This window comes from Urocampus carinirostris, chromosome 20, assembly GCF_059441175.1.
Source record: "Urocampus carinirostris isolate Australia breed hairy pipefish chromosome 20, RoL_Ucar_1.0, whole genome shotgun sequence".
Taxonomy (NCBI): Eukaryota; Metazoa; Chordata; class Actinopteri; order Syngnathiformes; family Syngnathidae; genus Urocampus; species Urocampus carinirostris.
The window spans coordinates 11,039,564-11,063,098 of NC_142368.1; the positions used below are offsets into that span (position 1 = coordinate 11,039,564).

Consider the following 23,535-nt stretch of genomic DNA (forward strand, 5'->3'; position numbering starts at 1 on the left):
AATGTTAATAAAAGTAATAAAATTCCATAAGTGCCAAGCCATGTCACAGTTCACTTGTTAACCTGTCAGCGTGGAGATATTAGGTGAATTTATTGCCATTCAGCTGGCGTAAATCATCGACAAGATTGTCTTTAAATGTCAACGTAAGCGGACCCCGCAGGTCACAACATAAGGTTTAGCAAATGCAATTAAGTAGCTGTAATAAAAAATAAATCATGCCAATATGCAGTAAAACCTCATTTTAAGACCAACACTTTCATGAATGGTGATACATTAAAATAAAAACAATGGATAAAAGTCAAGCAAGTGGATTCATCATGGATGTATTATGATGATATATATATGAATATACCGTAAATTCCGGACTATAGAGCGCACCTGATTATAAGCCGCACCCACCACATTTCGGGGGGAAAACAGATTTTGTCCATAAACAAGCCGCACCTGTATATTAGCCTTATGCGCCCACATTGAAAAAGGCAATTCAAACACGAAATTAACCTATACCCGATACAGTCCAAAAAACACAGCCGTCATAACGAACAGAAAAAGATACCGGTACTTAAGATTTAATGCAGACCTGCAGAGTCCGGGTGCCCGTTGAAAGTAATCCAAGGAAAAAAGTGTATATTTCCAAAGGTAAGGGTGGGAAAAATATATATCCACTATTGTCGGCCGCGTCCACAAACACGTCTCACCTTTACTCCGCTTCCCGTCAGCCTGCGTTTGCCCCGCCCCTTCTTTCTCATTTGCTCGTACAAAACATATCAGAATAAGTTTCCAAAATAAATACATTACAAAAATATACAGTTGCAAATACATATTATAGTTACACATATTTACCACATATTTACCGAGAGAGTTTTCAAAGCTTTAATAATAACATTATAACTTTCATCCCAAACCGTGCCGGTGAAGGGTAGCAAAACGCTACTAGCATCACGCTCGCAACACAGTAAACAGCTCTATTAAAAAAACAAAAGCAATTGTAATAGGCACGGTGAACCGTCCTTATCATCCTCCTTATAACTGACTGCATCAAAGTCGTCTTCTTACAGTATGGGAAAGAGACCTTATCATAAAGACGTCGTCCCACGCTCCCTTATTCAAGAACACGCTAGCATCACGCTTGCAAAGTAAAGTTTACGTGGGGTAGCTCTGTTTCCTTCGTTATCGGACTGCTCGATTGCATTTAGCTTGAAAGTTGCGTCATGTGCCTTTCCTTTTGCAATTTGCATGATGAGGATATGTCCACGCTAATTTAACTTGTGCACAAGATAAGAAGTTGCAGTCTAAATCTTACCTTTTGTACTTGAGCGCCGCTGGCGGCCGTTAGAAAAATTACGGTACATAAATTGGCCGCATCACTGAATAAGCCGCAGGGTTGAAAGTTTGGGAAAAAAGTAGCAGCTTATAGTCCGGAATTTACGGTACATGAATCTATATGAATATATATGAACATATACTAATATAGGTCTTACACGTGCTGCAGTTCAGGGGTAGAAGCAGCATCATTTCCAGACACTGGGGTTTGAATCCTTTTGGACAAAGAACTGGCCTAGAAAAACAAAGAGATCCCGTCACATTTATTGATCACGCTGCTTAAAGCATGGGTGTCCCAAAAAATCAGCTGAACAATACACTATTATCATAAACATGTGCCCAAAGGGAGTAGGCCTTAGCGGTGTTTAATTGTGCATGTTAAAAAACCTCAACTTGCACAACTTTCTTGTTAATAAGTTTAAGATTAAGCATCAAGTTTTACTTTGCTGGCAAAGTCTGAGTGATTATTGTGTCCTTGTACCCTTAATGATACTCATACTATACGTTCTCATCTCAATAGTCAAGTCATGTATATTTGTATAGGCTTTAATCACAAGGAGTCTCAAAGGGCTGCACAGATCACATATTATTGCAAGCCACAGACTTATTACACCATCCCCTGATCCAAAACCTACATGAGGGCAAGGAAAAACTCAAAAACCTCAACATGAGGAAAATTAAGAAACCTTGAGAAGGGACCGCACATGAGGTCATCCCCCTTCCAGGATGACCAGGCTGCAACTGATGTTGCAATAACAAATAATACACAGATATCATTAACATAAAATATAGGTTATTCATATGCTAAAGAATAGAAGCGTGTTTTAATCTTAGATTTATACATTTCCACTGAGGTTGCAGATCGAATCTCAGGGGGAAGAGCATTCCACAGCACCTGGGCTCGAATGGGGAAGGCTCTCGAACCTGCGGATTTCTTCTTGGCTCTTGGGATAGAAAATAGCAGACTATGACTTCATGATGAGAAAGACATCATGAACGCAGCTGCTATCATGGAGATTCTCACATTTTTTCATTGCAAAGCAAAGAAGGAAGCGTGATTGAGTTGGTGAGCAAAGGTAATAGTGGTTACTTTTTGCTTGTTAAATGTTTAAAATCATGGTATTGCGTTTTCACCTTTGCATTTATTTCTTGTTCCAAAAGCTTATGTCCCTTTAAACAACAAAAATACCTTCTTTTTTGTGAACTTTTTAAAAGAGTATCTTGAGCATTTGCAGGCGTATACCATTGATTTGTATTTATTATCGTTTATTGTTAAGTTAGTTGACAAACACTTGTTAATGTTAATACGGGTCACTGGGTTTTCAGATTTGCAATGATTTCTTGATCCAAAAGCTCAGGTCTCTAAACAACAAAAATGCCTTTTTTTGCACTTTACACACAAAGTAAATAGTGCTTTTCGAGTCAATGAAGACCTCCCAAATCTTCACACTTACCCATTCACACACACATACTCACACACCAATAGGGAGTCAGCCATGCAGGACGCCTACCTGCTTTTAAAGTATATATTTGCAGATGTATAACATTCATTTATATGTACTTTGTTGGTTATTAGACAAAGACTGACTTTTTTACCATTTAATATTGTAGAATATATACTATTTTGTGCACTATTTTAATTTTTCCACAAAGTTTCAATGTTTGAATAAAGAAAAGGAAAATCATATGTTGTTTTTTAATCCGATTCAGTGATTAATACAAAAATAATTGTCAGATTCATTGATTATCAAAATAATCATTATTTGCAGCCAATGTTCCCTGTAATTTTCCACGGGTCTGAGCGTTCACACAAAGTCGGTGAGCAACACTTGAAACAACAGTGAGCAACAGCAATCCCAAGTGTGGCAAGATAATTAATTATCAAACATGTCCAAAATTTGACATCAAGTTACATTTTGCTGAGTTTCCGGCAATGCAAAATTATTTTTCTCTTTTGAATGAATTGACTCATGTACTATTGCAAAGGTTGTACGGCCTACAAACGTCGTTTGTTATTACAATTCTTTCACAAAACATCCATTTCTTTTTATTTCCTGATATATTTTGTCGCATAATATTAACATTTTTGGGGGCTTATTTAGTCGGTTGTAAGATACAGAACTGTACTTAATCACATTTTTTAGTGGAAGTACAATGTTGGCAACAAGATTCACTTGATAAAATTGGAAATTATTTGAATGCAACACAAACTTTTTCTTCTTTTTTCCGTGTTTTTTTTTCTACTTTTTTTAAAATTCCTTTAAAAAAAATCTAATTGTGTTTATTTTTTCCGAGCTGTTACTTTTTTCTTTTTGTTCTCTATTTACTTTTTTCCTACATTTCTTTCTTTTCTTTTTTTCTGGCTTTTTTCTAAATTTTTCCTTCTTTTTTTTTCTTCCTTTTGTTTCTTTTTTTCTCAGCTTTTCACTACTTTTTCATTTTGGTATTTTTTTCTTTTTTGTTCTATTCTCCCTTTCCTTTAATTCATTTTGCGCATAATTTATTATTATTATTATTATTTTACATAATATTTGGTCATTGGGATTAAAGAAGCAAAAACAACCCTGAAGAGCTGTTTAGGACCCGAAAGAGCCGGTTCCTTTTAGTGAGCCGAGCCGAAGAAGCCAGTTGTCGACAAACTCTACTAACTTTACTCAACTTGGTTCTACTTCGACTCGACTTCAAAATACCGCATTTAGGACACAACGTCGGGGGAACCCGTGTGTTTTTACCTTCATGCACTACAACTTTGACATAAGTCGCTTCTTAATTAGTAATTTTGAGCCCTGATTTTTGTGCGCTGGCAAGATTTTCTTGTGCGCTGAGAATGTGCGAGCAGTGCGCAATTGAGCACGCGCGCAGTTTAGAGGGAACACTGTTTGCAGCCCTATTTTGGCTGTGCGGCTCTATGTAGTGTACAACCTGTCCAGCAAAGTCAATGTTTACCTTTTTCCAAGCGGCGGCGACAGCTTCGTGCAAGTTGTACGCTTGCAGGATTTCCAGGCCCTCGCAAGTGTTGTACATATGCCTGCACACGAGAACGAAGGCCCCGCATGGCACGCGGAGAGAGTCGAGTTCACCTTCGCCGCCTGGCGCCGTCAGCTCGCGTTCCAGCAGCCTCAGGGTGAACCGAAACAGCACGTGAGCGGCCGTGCTCCTGCCGGCGGAAACGGAAAATCGTCTAAGAGTCAATTTGCTGTTTTATTAATGACGTTCTTCTGCATCACACGATGTCTTCTCATGTTATATTCATCAGGCTGACGAGGCGGATGAAAATCACTCAGACCTCAAGCTTCTTTGCATCTCAATGAGCAGAACAATCCGAGTTCATTAGTTCGGCAGGGAAAAGCTCAAAAATGCATATGCAGGAAGACATTGTGAGTGACGTATCAAATGAACGGGCTTGATGAGGATTTTTCAGATATTTCACTTTAGAACAGAATCACTCTTGTAAAACACAGTTTTTATTGAAATTTTCACTAAGCACCAGATCTTTTTTGGTTACCAATGTTTTAAAGGTCTTATCGAGGACTTACCGGATGGCTGAATACATTTTGTTAATACTCCCATACACATCTTTTATTAGTGTTATAGTTAGGGATAGGTAAGGAAAAACAACAGGTATCAGTATCAGGCATATACCCAAATTATAATCACATTAGTAGCTTAGTATCGGCTGTGGGCATCTGATGATCAGCCATTAAATTGCAGAAAACAAACAAAAAATATTTCCCGGTTGATAAATTAGCTCCTTTTGATGAGGTTTCCAGTTTTACGATATTGTTAACACTTTTTATGGTAAAATCAGAAAAATAACAACTAGTGAAGAGCAAAATAATAAGCACCCCTATTTTCCAGACTACACCAAAACAACAAAAGTTTGCCTGATCCTCAAAATTCACCTCACAATACAGTGCGCCTAATGGACCGGAAAATGCACTGCAGTATTTTTAGTCAATAAAAAGATCATTTAGTGACCCTATAACTAAATTGCACCAATATGATGCGTCAGGGGTAAACCAGTGAAAGCTGTCGGGCCACAGAAGAGTGTGTTGTGTCACCCTGACCGGAATGACATGGCCGCTTTCTTGTGTCCAGTTTCATCTGGAGGGACGAAAGCATGACCAACTTGGGTGCCGAGGTGCTTAACTTGTTTGGGTTTTTGGGCATTTGGGTTAGCCATTGTCAAAAAGATTTTGTGTGTGTTTTTTGCTACCCTTTCCCTTTTTTATTTTCTTTGTTTTTGTATGTGTTTGCCTTGCTGTCAGTCACCCTTCTCTGGTGATATGACCAGGGTAGATAGAAAAAGATCATTATTTTGGACTGATTAGAATAATTGAAGGAAAAAGAATATGGTCAAGTTAGCCGAAAATACATATAGTTTATGGAACATTTTTGTTTTTCCTTATTTGTATAATTTAAAGACAATGATTAGAATTGAAAATATTTTGATTTGTACGTGAATGTCTGTCCAAAAGTGTATGTGATCATATTTTTTGACTATAAGGCACACATAAAAAAACAGAATAGGCCAGAAGTTATATCTGATAATCAGTTGCGCCTTATAGCCCATAAAATACGGTTTAAATGACGGATTTGTAAAATGTATAATTTTTCTTATTTTGCTATTTTTTTTCAACTATTTTTTCTTTCTAATAGCTAAACTTAAATGGAAGGAAATTGATGCTAAAATGGCAGTCAATCTTGTTAATCTTCAGTATTTTCCCCATTCGGAAAAAATATATTCTAATGAGTATATATATCATAAAAAATAAACAGTTATCGGCCATTTGCTTTATTATTTAATTCAGGCTTTATAATCAAATGTTTAGATTATAATCATAATATTTTTAAAAAAATGGTAAAAAAAAAAAGTACTACAGTACTAATGAAAATGTGTTGGTTTGGTCTCCAGCATTCAATAGGCTGGCTTCATTTTTCTTTACTTGCTTTTTCATATCATGTATTTATTGTACTTATTGGGATAGTCATCCAATTCAATGGGGAAAAAAACACTTCTGCACTAGCAATATTTTAGTTTTTCAAATGTAATTCATTTAATTTAGAGATTTAATCATGGCCTTTTTTATTGTTTTGTTGTATTTCTGAGTGTTTAATTATAGCTAAATTATATATTCCATGTATTTGTAAATCTTTGGATGTTTGTTTATTCATAAAATTGTACATTGCTGCTATTAGATAAAAAAAAAAAAGTATCTCAATTTTTTCATCATTTTTTTAGTTTTGCCTGAATAGAATTAGCAAAACAAACACAAAACGCAAAAATTGACATATGTGATTTTGTAATGACAGCGATGATATGAGAAAGATTGGATACATAAAATAAAATCAACTCAAAACAAGTTTTTTAAATATATTTTACTATATTTTAATTTGGTAAAGATTCCCTCATATAGATCGTTTTTATGATTTTAGTATATTTAATATTATTTATGTCACAGTTGCCATGGTGCCCAATTGGCCCCGCCCATGTGGCGCCAGCTGCGGCTCATTGACAGATTGGCTTTCCGTCTATTTAAGCTGAGTGCTCTCATTTTTCCTGTGTAAGTCCGTCAACAAACTCTGCACCCTAAGACGTGGGTTTTGACTCGGTTCTGTTTCCTGTTGGTATTCCCTATCCGGTATTGTTCCCGTTTATCTTTGTCCTGTTTAATATGGGTTTCCAGTTTCATGCCCGTCTATTTTTGTCCTATTTATTATTCTCTCCAGTTTTTGTTCCCGTCTAGTTTGTCCTGTTTATTCTCGATATCCTGTCTGTCCCAACCTGTCCGGTATCGACCCCATCTGTCCGATATCTACTCGGGCAATTGGTATCGATCTCGTCGGCCTCTGGCTTCCTATCATTTCACTCCAGACTGCTGCCTAACGTGACTCCGTATTTCCCGTAAAATAAAAGGCGTTTGGGGCCTGATCCTGTTCTGGTTCATGACAATTGTATACAAAAGGAAAAATGAAGTAAAATCCGGAAAATAAATCTCTAAATAAATCTAAATTAAAATAGACACAGATTCATTCATTATGTGGACCACTTATCCTCAGTAGGGTTGCGGACGTGCTGGAGCCCATCCCAGCTATCTTCGGGCAGTGGGCAGGGGACACCCTCAACTGGTTGCCAGCCAATCGCAGGGCACACAGGGACAGACAATTCGCTCGCTCATTCACACCTAGGGACAATTCGGACCGGTCAATTAACCTGACATGCATGTTTTTGGAATGTGGGAGGAAACCGGAGTGCCCGGAGGAACCCCGCGCAAGCACGGGGAGAACATGCAAACTCCACACAGGGGGTTCGATCTCATAACCTCAGGCCTGTGCCGCACACGCGCTAACCACTGCCCCTAGACATAGATATTGTACAATTTTAAGGAAAAATGCTGGATTGTGTGCCCCCCCAGACATTTTACGTGCATAATAAACTGTTGTAAGACTGAAATATTTGTTTTTTGTCTGGAAAAAAAACAGTACATTTATATAAGCAAAGAGTTTTAGAATAGACGAAGGGGACGTGTCCTCACCTATATCAAGCAATTATTGTTTTGTCCCCACATATAGTAGGTGATAACTTAGAAAATCTGCTATGTCCTTAAAAATATCGAGCAATCATTGTTCTGTCCACACCAATATTATATGATCGCTTAAAAATGTCCTCTCCAATGCCGAGCCCAAACTTAGGCCCATGCATCTTTGTTAATGCTGGATTTGTTTTTGACAGTGCTTGTATGTTTAACAAAGATGGACAACTTGTTGGCTCACCTTTCATTAGGACTTATAAGTTGTTTTTTTTCGTACAGAAAGAGAGCCAAGCCTCTCTCTGTGTTGACCATTCGAGCCAGGACGTCTGCAACGAGAGGCAGGGTTGCTGCAGGACACTTCAAGTCGGTCTGCAAAATAAATCAAAAGAAAACAAACTTTTTCAAATTAAAACAAACTTCCTTTTTGTTTGTAAATCAATCACCTGGCCTCCGTTAAGCATTTGTATGACAGGTGCCAGGAGAGTCTGTAGCACTTCCGTCTGATGGAGACACTGGTCGGCGCACGTAGCCCTTTCGCAAATAGCGCACAATGTCGCCATCACCAGGCTGCTAGGGCACAGTGCATCTAATAAAAAGCATCAGGGCAAATCCGGTCAAGAAAGATCCAATTAAATAAAATCTTGTGTCAGCAAATAATTGTGTGCACTTTTGCTCTATACTGAGATATTTACAGAAAATAATATTTTAACAATACCAATATTTTAAATAAAATGTTCACGGCCTTTTAAAGGGACATTATCTAAAGTCATCTTATCATCATCTTATTTATCTTATTACTGTATTTTTATGTTAATTTACTATTTCACTGTGTTTTCAGTGATCAGGAGGATGCATTTTATAGCCATTTCGAGTTAACTGGAAGGCCAGGAACGAATAAATTGGTTTTCAATTCTTTTGTAAATGAAAAATTTGCGAAGGATAAGAGCAATTCTAGATACAAGCATGAGCTGGGAACTATTAAACCTTTTATGAAGAGTTATCACTCCAAACATTTTCAGGATCATTTATTTCTCCAATCCACTCACCGACAAAAGTATGGAAATACTGGCGTCGAGTTGCGCTAAGCTGCCACTTCACGGATATCATAGTCGACACGCATTATGGGAAATGTAGTTTTTAATCAAATCACTATTTTGTGACATTTATTTTTAGAAGCTTAGGCAATATAAGGTCTCGCGGGCCACATTTGGACCGCCGGCCATGAGTTTGACACGTGTGCATTACATAATAGAGCAACATCTAGCGGTCAAACAATACACAATGTCCGTTTAGGTATTATTTTTCTTATTTCCCTTTTTTAACTACATTTTGATATTTTTTTGTGAAATTAAAAAAAAAAGAGCATTGAATTAAAAAAATGTTTTATAATATATAAATATAACTATTTTTTTCTCAATTTTTAAAGTGTTGCTGTGTGCAAGGGAGTTAGGGTTAGACACTGTAATGCGTTAGGAGTATTTAACGATTTAAAAAAAAAAAACAATAAGTGATGAATTTACTATACTATATATTTAACAAACAATGCCAATCCACACATTTTATGCAAGATCAGGGTAAAAAAAACAGTGTTGAAAGGACAGTGTGTTTTTTGACCATTAGATGTTGCTGTATGGTGTAGTGCAACTGAAAAGAGTCCTAAAAGCACAAGGAATTATACGAAATATGGAGACTTAGTGACCAAAACGCACCATTCTTTTTTTTGGGCCCAGCCTTTTTGGTTTTATGGGGGGTGCCCATAGTAGCAAGATGTCAGACAATGATGTCAGCTCCCTTTAGGCAAGGCTCTTGTTATGTAAAACAAATGATAATTTCTCGAAAATACACATTTGTATGTTAGTATTTCAGCTTATTATTTAAATTAGTATTGTTGTTTTCTAATAAATGAAGTTCTTCTACCACTATCAGGTGCTAAATAATACACACTATTCCTTTACTATATTCTAAGATTAAGAAAGCTGGGAAGGTCAGGTAGGAGACAACATGAACCCGGCTGAGGACAAGGTTACCAGATAAAAGAAAGCGCTGAGGAATGTTGGGAACGGTCTCCTTGTTCCCTCGCTGACTGATTGCTGATCATTCTCTAACTCGTGTCACTTATATCTAAAAAGTGTGTGCGGACCCACCTGTGTGAAGGCCATTGTTGCAAAAAGGCTGAGGGTGTTGATACATGATGTTTATGAGGACCACTATCAGCTCTGTCAGGCTGACTGGATCTGCAATGAGGAAATTACAGAGAGGCGTACATTATGATTAATTAACATGTACTTTGTCTTAAGCGGTAAAGTCTTCTGTTGCACAACGACGAGTTCATTTGGTTGCGCCTTTTTACAGCTCTGACGAATTGCGTTTATTGGCGTGATGGGACGTTTTCAGAAAAGATTTAAACAATGAGAGGGTTTTAAACTATCAAATAAAGAATATGATTATTGCTAATTATGTTTTTTCACAAATCTGAGTATATTGCAAATATCAAACAAAGTAGACTTGGTTTTCTTGCTATCATCAGTTGATGATTGTGAACGATATCATACTCACCAAGACCACCGTTTTATGCATTGGACTACCACTTTTCTCCCCATGAAAAGACCAACTCATTTTTTATTGAATCTATTGTGTTTTTTTTTTACTAAGGAGGAAAAAATCTTGCCTCTATACTAGTATTTTTGAGTACGGCTGCTTTATTTAGAAATGGTGCATGTGCATGAAACAACAGCTCCAACGATCGCATTCGATATTCGTTTAGGTAATAGTTCCAGTTTGAAACAAGCACATGAGATGTGCAAAATGTGAGAGCCACTACAGCATTGTAAAAAATAACACGGCGCAAAGAAGTCCAACCATCCATCTATTATCTGCACCGCTTATCCTCACTAGGGTCGCGGGGTGCCGGAGCCGAACCCAGTTGTCCTTGGGCAGTGGGCGGGGACACCCTGAACTGGTTGCCAGCCAGTTGCAGGGCACACAGAGTCAGACAACTCATTCGCTCATTCAAACCTAGGGACAATTTTGACTGGCCAATTAACCTGACATGTTTTTGAAATGTGGGAGGAAACCCACGCAAGCACGGGAAGAACATGCGAACTCCGCACAGGAAAGTAGGTACAGTGGAACCTCGGTTCTCGACCATAATCCGTTCCAGAACGCTGTTCGAAAACATTTGTTTGATCACCGAAATCATTTTTCCCATTAAAAATAATGTAAATCGTTTTAATCCGTTCAAATACCACCTTTGTGGTGGTCAGCAGAAGGCGCTCGCACACCTCCTTCATATTTGGCTATTATTTATTTCTTAAATGCAATAGTTGTACGCACTACTTTTCTTTTTTCACCTGTAGCAACTTTGCTGCTTGCTCTGACTTTCTTCGGAGGCATAATAATTGTGAATTTCCCTTCGGGGATGAATAAAGTATCTATCTAATATCTATCTAAGGGGCTAAAACACCCGTACGCCGCTCAGCATCGCACCCTAGCGTACGCACTCACGCATTACCGCCGTTCGAACTCCGATTTTTTTGACCGAACAGCGAAGCAAGAATTTCTCGAAATTTTTGGTCGGACATTGGTTTGTTTGAACTGAGAGGCGTTCGAAAACAGAGGTTCCACTGTAGATGGAATTGATCCCATGACCTCAGAACTGTGCCGCAGACGCGCTAACCACTCAACCGCCATGCCGCCCACAAAGAAGTCACTTAGGGAAATTAGAATAAGGGCATGCGATGAAAAGTTTTTATGAATGTGTGAATGGCATAAGAAACACACTGTGTGAAATTCTGGCAGCAAAAATTAATCTATTTAAAGAAACAGTGCTATAGCTGAAAGCCAGGCGATAGATGTCTAGCAAATGCTAAATCTGCAACCTATTCGGCTTCAACTGAGCATTGAAAATGTACAAGAAAGGTTACTGATATTTATTGTAACTTTTTTTGAGTAGTGTTTTGATATTTGTGTCCAGACGTGTTAACAAACTCTACGATGGAATTATGATTTTTTTGGTGTCTTTTCATTTGTTGTTTTTTAAATATTCTGAAAACTGATTGTTCCCCATGTCAAAAGGTTAGGGACATATGCAATACCAATTGAGTCACAGGTATAAATCACATGTCAACAGTGTCCTCCCTTTCCGAAATCAAATTATGAAAAAACAAACAAACCTCAATCTCAGGCTGCCGCCTCGATACTACAGTATAATCTAAACAGCCTCAATAAAGAGGCAAGGCCAGACGATGAGTTGTTTTTAAGAGGACTCACAATCAAGTTGTTAATCATAGATTATGAAGTGTTATGTAAATGCGTGAGGAAACGTTTCATTGGGTTTTTTCATCTCGTAGGCTCTAAATACCTCACGTTATAATTGCGTAACATAGACTTTCACACAAATGTTGGTTGTGTGATCCAAACACCTCAAACTTTGTTGTCTGTGTTCTTTTGCCCATATTAATCTCTCCCATTTGTTATCCAGTCTCAGTTATGGCTTTTTCTTTCTTAGTCACTCTACCTTGAAGGCCAGCATATCAGAGTCATCTCTTCACTATAGATGTTGACAGTGTTGTTTTGAGTGTACGATTTAACGAAGCTGAGACTTAAGGACCTGTATGGTGCCTATTTCTAAAACTAGGGACTCTAATGTACTTGCCTTCTAGCTCAGTTGAGCTGCGGGGCATAGGTTGTACTTATTTTTTTGCCTACCCACCCTGATAGTCTTTAATCGTTTTTGTCTTCAAAATCTTTATGTTTCCCTGTTTTACTCTGGAGTTCTATGTCTAAACTTGTTGCATACAATGTTTTACAACGTTGATATCAATGACAATAAATACAATTCTAATTCTAATCTCTCTACTCTGGTTAGAGCCTGTTTGTACTGTTGTCTGAAGGAAGTAGTACACACCATTGTAGGAGATCTTCAGTTCCATCGTTATGGAAGTATGAAATTAAGAATGTGTAAAATGGTTATATTTTTCCAGTTTGTTTCTCATTTCTTCACATTTGTTAGATTTTCTTTTCAAAATTGATGATTTTTTATATTGCATTTTGAATATATTAATAAAATTAGTATGTAAAAGATTAAGGTGCTGAGTGTCTGCAGATGCAGAGTGAGCCATGCAATTCCCTTGCCCTACAGAATCCAAGGATTCCGATTTGGCTCACACCTCAATCCCAAACAAAGGAATTATTGATCGTATTAAACAAGCTGACAGCAACTCAAGCCATCAAGTATTTTGTTTCTTGCTGCATGACCCATTTTCATAATGAAGGATTACCTATCGATGTTTTTTTAAAAGGAGCAGTATAAAATGTATGACTGTGCTGAGCATTTGCAGATGCAAAGTCAGGCACGCAGTTCTTTTGCCTGATTGTAGAGGGAAAAAGTGAGGTCAAGGATTCTGATTTGGCGCACACTTCAGCCCCAAAGAATAGAATTACTGATAGTATTAGCATGTTAACAGACAGTCAAGTCATCCAGTATTTTTTTTCTTGTTGCATGGACATTTTAAAATCATTTTGCTGGGCTGCATATAATGTGTTGCTTTTTTTCCCTGCCAATGAAATGATGAATGACATGTAGGTTCAGTTATTTGTAAATCTGACTGGGCCAAACATGTCACTAATAGAGTGTGTGCCGATTTGAATAATTTGTTTTCTTTACCCTTTTGTGTAGCCACTTTGATTGGAAAGATCTTCCTTCCATTTGCATAGAGGATAACTTTGCCCACAAAGCACAGGGAATGAACCACAGTGGCATATTGCAACTCCTTCCCACTGTAGATGCTGCTCAATTCTGAGCCTGAAAAAAAAAAAAAAGACCGTATATAATCTCATTTTCCCACTGGCTCATTAAAAATGCAAATTACCATGACATTTTGCAATCATACTGATGCTACCCGTCTAGCTTTAAATCAGCCCACTCCAACCAAAAAAACGCTCTCGAAGATAAATCTATTTTGACTCTTCAAATGTACTTTATTCCTTAACAGATTATTTTTTGAATTAGGCAAATAACTTGCAAAATATAATTTAATGTAGTCTCAAAGTTGACCCATCTGCCTTGTTAGCTGTAGAAGCTGTGACATCATTAAAGGAACACAACACTTTTAAAATGGTGACTCCCATGAACACAACATGTGAGGTCAGCTCCAAAACAGAATGGGATTGCAGTGAAGAGCGATTGCATACCACTTATTTTTGCTTGGATTTTGTCTGGCTAGCTTCCTGTTAGTGTTGAGGCTTAGGAGGGCTTTCCTGTTTTGTCTGCTCCCGATTGGCTTGGCTGCATACAGTGTGTTGTTTAGTCGGCTATCCTGGCTTAAGCGCTGGTTTTGCAGTGTCCCCTGTCTTTTCCTCCCGGTTGGCTTTGCGTTTATCACCGGAGATGTTGCAGCTTTTCGTTAGGGTTAGCCTAGCTGCTCAACGCGTGTTTTTTGATTGGCTAGCCTGGCCTGATCGCCAGTGTTGCCGTGTTCCTTGGTTTGTTTCTTCCCGGCAGGCTTCGTGTTTGTCGCCATAGCCCTTGCTGCTTTTTGTCGTTGGTTCTTGGTTAGCCTGGCTACTCAATGAGCGTTTTTGGTTGGCCAGCCTCACATTTTCTGCCTAGGCCGAAACCGACTTTTGTTGTTCAGTCCTGGTTAGCCCCTGTTGGTGGCTCTCTCTGTGTTGTTTTGCCAGTTAGACCCATTTGACTACTCGTTCTTTGTTCTAACATCACTACATCCACCTGTGACAAAACGCCTAGACCTCCCTCACAGAAACTACAGAAACTTGGCTAAAAATACTCATAACCTCTTCAACTAAATAACACGTAAAAAATATGGCGCCTGGATTGCTCGGGTGCTGATGTTCCTCCGATGACATCATAGCCAGGATGACAAAGACAAGACATAATGCATTTTAAAGGTAGCATGTTGGTAAATAATTGGAATATACCAATGAAACATATAAACATTTTATGCAAAAAAAACCATATCATTTCCTCACATCTTTCATGTTTAAGAATTTGGGATCACCGCTAAGCACTCCGCATTTAACGATCCAATCGATGCTCCACTCACCAGAGCTCGGCTCCTCCTCAAAGTGTATTGAAGTGGAGCGCTGACAACATCCCTGGTAACTGATGCACTGCTGTACAGCGGCCTCCATCTGAAAATAATGTTATTCCAATAAATAAAATGAAGGCCTAAACATGTAACTAATTATCAACACATACTGTTCCCTTTTCCGCCAGATCTTTTACGGTGCAGTGCCTCCATAGTAGATTATGTTGGTATTTTACTGACAGTTAATTAAGAGGCGGTAATGGAAGGGATTCAGAATTAATCCTTTTTAAAGGCTGACAGAAAGCGGGAGGATTAAGGAATCATTTTTTTGAGTTGCAAACTTTCCCGGTGGAACCTCTCATGTATAACGCATACTAACATCTTCAGATTTAAAAACAATTAGACTGGGTTCAATATACCGTGAAAATTGTTGAACAGGGGCCTGTCTTTGTCATTATACAAGATTGTTTTAAAAGCACAGAGTTTAGCAAACAAATTGAAGAAAAGCTGTGGAAAAATAAATCCCTCCAAGTAAAATGTGTTAGTAGGTTGGAAGACAATTTTGCTCATTTAAAATGTTGTTTATTGTGACATGGTAACTTGTGGAAATGTATTTTTATTAATAATAGATTCATATTTTTGCATTTTACAACCAATTTAAAAGTCATTAGTAAAATATGAAATATACATACAATGAACACAGTTGTCTGTCAATAATATTTGATATAAATTCTGCTTTTTGTATTTTAGAATTTACTTGAATAATGTTTTATTTGAAAAAAATTAGAAACACACAGAAATGAGCAAATTTAAAATAAATAACTTGTGTAAAAGAGAATACAAGATGGAATTGCCATTAAAATAATTTAAAATGTTTTACTAGAAATAGAAATATAGTAAGATGTCAAGAAAAAAATGTTTTGCATGTATACTTTGTAACCTCATGATACTAAGGAATAGAACATTGGACTTTTAAAAAAAAAAATCATATTTTACTAGGAACCCCAGATAAATACAAACATTCTGTATCGCTATATATTTTCAGTATATTTTTCAATAAAAATCTGCCATTATTAAAACATTAAACCAATTTAAATGATTTTTTTAATTTCACGACAAAAAAGAAGTCAAGTCATGTTTATTTGTATAGGCCTTTATCACAAGGAGTCTCAAAGGGCTGCACTGACCACAGATTATCGCAAACCATTGACTGTTATTACACCATGCCCCTGATCTAAGACCTACACGAAGATAAGGAAAAACTCAACATGAAATAAAATTAAAAGAAAAGAAAAACTAGACCTAAAATTATGACAAAGCTTTTTTGCAGTAGAAACCTATCTGCCAGCAAAACGTTTTCCAGTGTGTTAAGCACCCAATATTAGTAAAAAACATTCAAATCATTAAAAAAAAAAAACAATATCGATCTAGATAATAAGAAAACAATACATAAACCATTATAAAAATGGTGCTTTTTATTTCAATAGTTGTAGGTCGAGAAATTAGCATTTATTTTACATAACAGTAGCATCACCTAAAACAGACCAAGGCACTCTGGTCCTCAAGGGCCACATGTCTTGCCTGATTTTTGAGATTACTCTGCTCCAATACATATGATTCCAATCAAACAAGCTCCTGCCAGTTTGCTAACGAGCTGACAATTAGTATCACCCAAGTTGAAGAATAGAAACCTCCAAAATCATGCGGCCCTCGAGTACTGGAGTGCCCAGGTCCGACCTAGAGGGAGCTAATGTCATTATTGTCAGACTTGCTGCTACCGGTACTCAAAAAACCTTAGAAAAGATGGCTAGGAAAAAAAAAGTAAAATGGTGCATTTTGGTCACCTTTGAGTCGTCATGGTTTGTATTCTTCCTTGAGATTTTTAGCACTCTTTTTCGATAGCACTACAGAGACCCGTCGCTACATCGCGCTTCGGTTTTTGCTGGTTCACTCCTTTGCGCATTATTAAGCGAATTGATTTTGTCTTTGATGTAATTAAGATAATTGTATTTTGCAGGGACAGATTAAGGAGAGCACCCTGTTGTGTGGGTACGATCGTCTGTTTGCATGGCCGTGATAGGCTGATGTAAGCTGTCAATCAAACACCGAATGGGCCCTGTATCTTCCCATGTCCATTAGCCATGAAATGAATGACTTGGAGCCACAACTCATAGTAAACCACTACATTAAGGACATTCTTATCTTAATCATCGCGGAGATCGGTCTTCAATGGAGGACACCTGATGCTGGCGCGCAGCTATCCGGCTGCTCTCTAAATTGCTTTTTTATACTGAAAGAAGAAGCCCTCCAATTTCGGTTTAATTTTCTGTAATGACAATAAAACCAATTATTAAATTGCAATTATGTGTTGTGCATTATTATTTGTAGATATATCATTATTTTTTGTTACAGTTGTATAATTTCAGTCATTAATTACGTCATCTGGAGGTAAGTTTAACCCTTTGGGGACTTTTATGAAGGTGCAACGATACTTTGCTGATTTTTAGTTTTCGCTGTTGGTTCTGGTCCCTATTAACGACGAAAACCAAAGGATCTCTGTACACCATGCAGCGGCATCGAGTGATCAAATAATGCACACTGTCTGTTTAATAATTCATGAGCAATTCAATACAACCTTAAATGTAATTTACACTTACCAGAAACTTATATTTGCCCTGGAGGAGCCTTAGGACCACAGTCCTGCTGTAAGCGCCATGCTAGGAAACAACATAGAAAACTAATAAATCAAAGCATTGGTTCAGCTGCAAATCCGCAAGACGCACCATCCATTTTGTGAACCAGGTCGCTTGAATATCCAGGAGCGCCAGAAGGTGAATGGGGACAAACACACCTTCCGGTGAGTCACGATGGAGACACAAGAGGGAGAATGTGCTGTCGATGATTTCTTCCATGTATCTACCAGAACGGGAAGGATGTCGGACGATTAACATAGGGAAATGAAACAAGCGGCAGGGGTCACTTACTTTTCCGGGTGGCGGATCCAGAATGAAGTCACCTCCTTTTGGAAGTCGTTCATCAGACGCATCTGAGTGAACATCAAGAGGGGGATTGCGTGACAAGTCCATATTATATGGCATTTTTACACTTGTCATTTTAATATTTGATTTGAAAACATCTAAAATCACAAAAAAGGTCCACATAAAGTCAGAAAAAATCATTTAGAGCTAGTAAGGCTTAAAAATAACAATTGCGTAGCCGCGTTTTATTGTTATGCTGCACCCATACTTAATCAAGCTGGCAAATGACGGTAAATCTGCCTGCTGTGTAAATTTGTTGTTGCCGCAAAATGTATTGTTATTTCACAACTTTTCAGTGCACTCGTAATACAATTTTAGACGCATCTAAATATGTTTGCCCATTTATTCTACAATTCTATTATCTAAATTATTTTAGGTGTTTTACTGCAAGTATAAATGATTCCGAAAAGTTTGCTTATGGTATTTTTTATTTATTATTACAGTTAACTTCATTGGTATGCTTTAAATGTTTTCAACCTCTTCTGTTAAAGTCTTCTGCGTGTAAAATGACTTTTGAAATGTCATCATTAGACCTGTTTGAGTAGAATGCTGATATCAGGTCCTCTGGTGTCCAGGCGGGTTGCACCGCTCGGAAAGCTCAACTTGAGGGTCAAAAAAATGGATTCCGTGCATTTAGCTAAACAGTAGAGAAAAGAACAGAAGTCATTACCACACAGTCCTCTACCAAGATCAGACAAGACATACTGTAAGGACTATGATTAATTTTGTTGCCCCTGCTAAATACACATCACGATTATGTTATTATAAATCTTAATAAAAGGTACTTTTGGTAGGGTAGAAGACACACAAACCTACCGAGGTTGGTATAAATCTCCCTGGTGAAGTTCAGTGGCAACGAGGAAAAGCTTTTGGCAAAAAACTGAAGAATGAAGTCCTGAAGAATCAAGATAGTTCACTTATAGTTAAAATAAACACCTTAAATTTAAAAAAAAATTACTAAATGGGGGGCAGCGTACACTGAGCTCTGTGTCTGGCTCTGAAAGGGCCTTGCAAAGATTCTGGAGTAGGCGGGCCCAGTTCTCGAAACTCAGCACGTCGGATGGCGGCGCGCGACGGAGCACTTGCAGGGCCTCCCTGCGCACCTACAAACACATTTCATCTAAACAAATATGTTTCTATCACATATCACAAAGTCTCATGGATGCAACAGGAGATGATTTTAGATACAGTATTTTAAAAGCAACTCAATTAAAGGGAATACAAAATATTCAGTACATTTCAGGGATGTGCAGTCAGGGGAGGCAGGTGAGGCACAGCCTCATCGTCATGGAAATATCCAATTAAAAATACATTCCATCCATCCATCATCGAAGCACCGCATATCCTCAGTAGGGTCGCGGGATAAAAATATATTAAATGGTTGTATTTATTCAGTCATTTACCTTCACAAACTTGGAATTTTCTTTTTCAAAATTGTTGAATTTTCACAATATTATTAGGACATTTAGAATGTCATATTACTGTGCTGAGTGTCTCCAGATGCAGAGTGAGGCAAGTAATTCTCCTGCCTCATGGCAGGGGCCGACAACAAGGACACACTTCTATTCTATAGCTTATGAATGACCCATATTCCAAGTTGAAAATATTTGTGTATTATTTGGTATTGCAACATCCGTTGCAGCCTGGTCATCCTGGAAGGGGGATGACCTCATGTGTGGTCCCTTCTCAAGGTTTCTTCATTTTCCTCATGTTGAGGTTTTTGAGTTTTTCCTCGCCCTCATGTAGGTTTTAGATCAGGGGGTTGTGTAATAATAGTCTGTGCAGCCCTTTGAGACTCCTTGAGATTAAGGGCGTCACAAATAAACATGGCTTGACTTGACTAAGGTTTGAATTTTTCCTTGCCCTCATGTAGGTTTTAGATCAGGGGGTGGTGTAATAAGAGTCTGTAGTTTTGCAATAAGCTGTGGTCTGTGCAGTCCTTTGAGACTCGTTGCGAAAAAGCCAGTACAAATAAACATGACTTGACTTTTATTAGGCGCAAATCTCAGCCCCAAGCAATAGAATAGGTCACAGCATTTGTAAAATAACAGCAGTTTAACCCATCCAGTAACTTTTTTTCTTGTTGCATGCTATCTATTGATGCCTTTATTCAAAATGAGCAGTATGTAACATATTATTTTGTTGTCAAGTGTCTAAAAAGTCTCTTTCCTCGTTGCAGAGGGCGAGACAAAGGATTCTGATTTGGTGCAGTCTGAACACCCAAAAAACATTTTATTATAGAATACAGTAAGACCTCGGTTATCGCGGTTAATGGGGACCAAAACCACCCGCAAAAACTGAAAATCTGCAAAGTAGCACCGCCACTTCAAAAAGAAAAAAAACATTTATTTTTTATTTTTTTTTACCATTAAAGACCGCAAAGCTCTGAATCCGCGAACGTCGAACCGCGAAGTAGCGAGGTCCAACTGTATGTCATTGTATTAGTAAGCTAACAGTAAGTAAAACCATCCTTTTTTCCCCTCTGCACGGATTTGTTTTTACAATGAAGGATTCCCTATCTACTGATTCATTCAAAGGATCAGCACTTAGATTTCATTTATAAGGTAAGACAATAAAATGTGTTTCTCTATGCAACAGTTAATATATTGCTTTCTTACTCTGCCAATCAAAAGACGCAAACAAGCTTAAACAACATTGAAAGAAAAATCACAATTTAATACTATGAACTTTCAAAAAACATTCTTAAAAAATATTTTTAAAACCAGTTAAATCAGACAAATAACATGTCCAAAGGGAAAGTTTTTATTTCAGGGGAGAGAGACACCAGAATTATTGTCCATGGAAAATGGGAATATTGTATGTGTCTTATCTGAGTGGAATTTCACCTCGATTGGTTGATTTGGCTCCAGTTTCTCAACCAAATCCTGCAGCTGCTCCTGCCGAAGGAAGGCGAAACACTGGGGATGTATGGAATCGTAAACATTGTTACAGAGTTTCAAATATCAAATGAATAAAATTCAAACACCAGTCTGAATAATCTCTATTGAAAAAGACCTGATTAAAGGAGTCCCCGCTGTCCAAGCAATTGTCAGCAAAGCTGGCACGCTGGATCTCCTCCTCCTTCAGGAGCTGGTCCTCATCAAACCTGCTGATTAAAGCCTCCACTGCTGCTGTCACTTTGGTTTTCAAGTTCCGTGTCACCTCCTGATACCTGGGGACATACCAGACACTGGTGACGGGTCGTTCTATCGCTTTTTTCTGCCGTAGCTTTCTCTCTTACGATCTCCTTCTCTTTCTCTTACTATCTTTCCCTTCGTCAATCATTTTAATTCTCCGTCTAACTTTCAATATTTTTCTTTTGGTTTTCATCTTTTTGTCTCACTCTTTTTCTCTCGCTTTCTCTTTATTGTTCTCTCTCCAAATTTCTCTATCACTTTATTTCTCTGTCACTATCGCTCTCTTTCTAGTTCTCTTTTTCTCTACATTTTTCTAACTCTATTGTTCTACTTTTTCTTTTTCTCTTTCCATTTCTCTGACTCCACCGCTCCCTCTCTGACTCTCTCCCCTCTCTCACCAGCCCCCACCCCCCCTCTCATGACGGGTCAATATAGACTGCATCAGCTCTGTGTTGTTTGCTTATCAAAAACCAGTTGAAAGATTTGATTATGTAAAAGTTGACTGTGTATTGAGACAATAAATGCTATTATACTATAGTAACGTTATCTATCTCTCCATTTACCCTGGTCATATCCCTCGAGAGGGGTGACCGACAGCAAGACAAACATATACAAAAACAAAGAAAATTAAAAAAAAAAGGGAAAAAGTAGCAAAAAACACACACACAAATTTTTTGGGACCATGGCCAACCCAAATGCCCAAACACCCAAACAAGTTAAGCACCTCAGCACCCAAGTCGGTCCTGCTTTCGTCCCTCCAGATGAAACGGGACACAAGAAAGTGGCCATGTCACTTAAGTTAGGGTGACGCAACACACTCTTCTGTTCACCAGCAGGGCCCGACAGCTTTCACTGGTTTACCCCTGCCGCATCATACAGGTGCCCTGCCCATCCCTTAGAACACGTCTCAACTCTGCGTGTTGTAAGAGGCGACTAAAGTGGAGGGAGCAAGTGGACAGGGGATCCTCTCCTCTCTATCTCTACTCCCTAAGAGACAGCAAGGCAAAGAAAGGGGGGCGGGAGACCGAAAGGTCCCGCAAACCCTAGTTATAGGGTCACTAAATGTGAGAGGATGTGGAAGTAAAGCGACTAAGTGGACGAAAGAGGAGATCGGAAGGATGATGACTAAAAGGAAGGTTGATGTGTTAGCCTTGAGTGAAACAAAGATGAAAGGAAAGAGTGAATTACAGCAGGGAGGTATGTATGGTAGAAAGTCTGGAGTTACGGGTGGACAAGCTAGAGAAAGTGTGGCTGTGCTTGTGAGTGAGAAAGCAAATGAAAAGCTGGTGGAGTGGAAAGAGATATCTTCCAGATTGATATAGGTGAGGTTAAAGTGGGGTGTAGAAGTGGGAATGTTTATAAGTGCATATGGACCAACTGGTTTAGAAAGAAGTGCTGGGGAGAGAGGAGATATGAAAGGATTTGAATGTGTGGCAAGTGCAAAAAAAGGGTGGAAAGTGGTAATATTCAGTGACCTGAATGCTAGAGTGGGTAATGGAACAGTAGAAAATTTGATTGGTAGATATGGAGTAACGTAATTTATTTTCAAAATTAATTGATTGGGTTGACAATTTTTCGTTATATATCATTAAAAAAAAAAAAAAAAAAAACTTATACACATGGGGGTCGACCCAGGTTCGACTCACTGTGTTGAAGATCGGCTACGGTTGGTCGCTTCGTGGATGAGTGCCTCGTGGCCCGACTCGACGGCATTTTGTGTGTCGTCAAGGGACAATTTCGCGAGCTCCTCGTCCACAACGCACCCCAGGGAGGTCTCAGCACGCTGGCGGAGTTGCTTGACAAATTCGTAGCTAGGATTAAAAGAAACACATTTAAAAAGACCATTGAATTAATATTTAATATTATCTTATTATTTTAGAACATAATACAGGGTGTTTCAAAATATTTGTTATCCTTTGAGATGTAAATATCACAGAAAGTTCAATATTAAGGCAATTGAAAAGTTTTAATAAAGTAAATAATAATAATGTATTCATTCAAATTTGAATGAGAAATTCGAAAGAATGGAAGCAAGGATTGCGTAAACAATTTAAAAAATGAGTCAGTAATCCAGCTCTTGCCCAACATGAAGAATCGATGGGTAAATCTCCAGCAGATTACTATTTTTCTTCTTGGTTTTTGAATTTTTCCTTACCCTCGTGTAGGTTTTAGATCAGGGGATGGTGCACTAATAGTCTATGGTTTGCAATAGTCTGTGATCTGTGCAGCCCTTTGAGACTCCTTGTGATTAAGGTAGTCTAAGAAAAAAACTTGACTGAGGATTTTGAGTTTTTCCTTGCTCTCATGTAGGTTTTAGATCAGGGGATGGCGTAATAATAGTATGAGGTTTGCAATAATCTGTGGTCTGTGCAGCCCTTTGAGACTTCCTGTGATTAAGGGCTATACAAATAAACATGACTTGATTTCTTTTTAAAGACAGATTTTTCTGCTGGTG

At 38.1% G+C, this 23,535-nt stretch overlaps 1 protein-coding gene across 5 annotated transcripts in view; it reads right to left on the reverse strand.

Annotated features, from left to right (window-relative positions):
• tbc1d32 (TBC1 domain family, member 32) overlaps positions 1–23,535 on the reverse strand; it is a 94,983-nt gene that overhangs the window by 65,218 nt on the left and 6,230 nt on the right. For all 5 annotated transcript variants that reach the window (XR_015848244.1, XM_088324761.1, XM_088324760.1 and 2 more), the window contains 16 exons: positions 22,727–22,891; positions 20,959–21,115; positions 20,790–20,861; positions 18,921–19,046; positions 18,760–18,838; positions 18,477–18,580; positions 17,890–17,951; positions 17,689–17,821; positions 17,563–17,622; positions 14,921–15,008; positions 13,522–13,659; positions 10,001–10,090; positions 8,300–8,442; positions 8,098–8,225; positions 4,270–4,480; positions 1,482–1,558 (listed from right to left, as the gene is read on the reverse strand). Coding sequence is in view for 4 of the 5 variants with exons in the window: in XM_088324761.1 (XP_088180887.1) it covers positions 1,482–1,558; positions 4,270–4,480; positions 8,098–8,225; positions 8,300–8,442; positions 10,001–10,090; positions 13,522–13,659; positions 14,921–15,008; positions 17,563–17,622; positions 17,689–17,821; positions 17,890–17,951; positions 18,477–18,580; positions 18,760–18,838; positions 18,921–19,046; positions 20,790–20,861; positions 20,959–21,115; positions 22,727–22,891 (1,833 nt within the window). In the remaining variant the exon portion in view is untranslated. The remainder of the gene's footprint in view (positions 1–1,481; positions 1,559–4,269; positions 4,481–8,097; positions 8,226–8,299; positions 8,443–10,000; positions 10,091–13,521; positions 13,660–14,920; positions 15,009–17,562; positions 17,623–17,688; positions 17,822–17,889; positions 17,952–18,476; positions 18,581–18,759; positions 18,839–18,920; positions 19,047–20,789; positions 20,862–20,958; positions 21,116–22,726; positions 22,892–23,535) is intronic.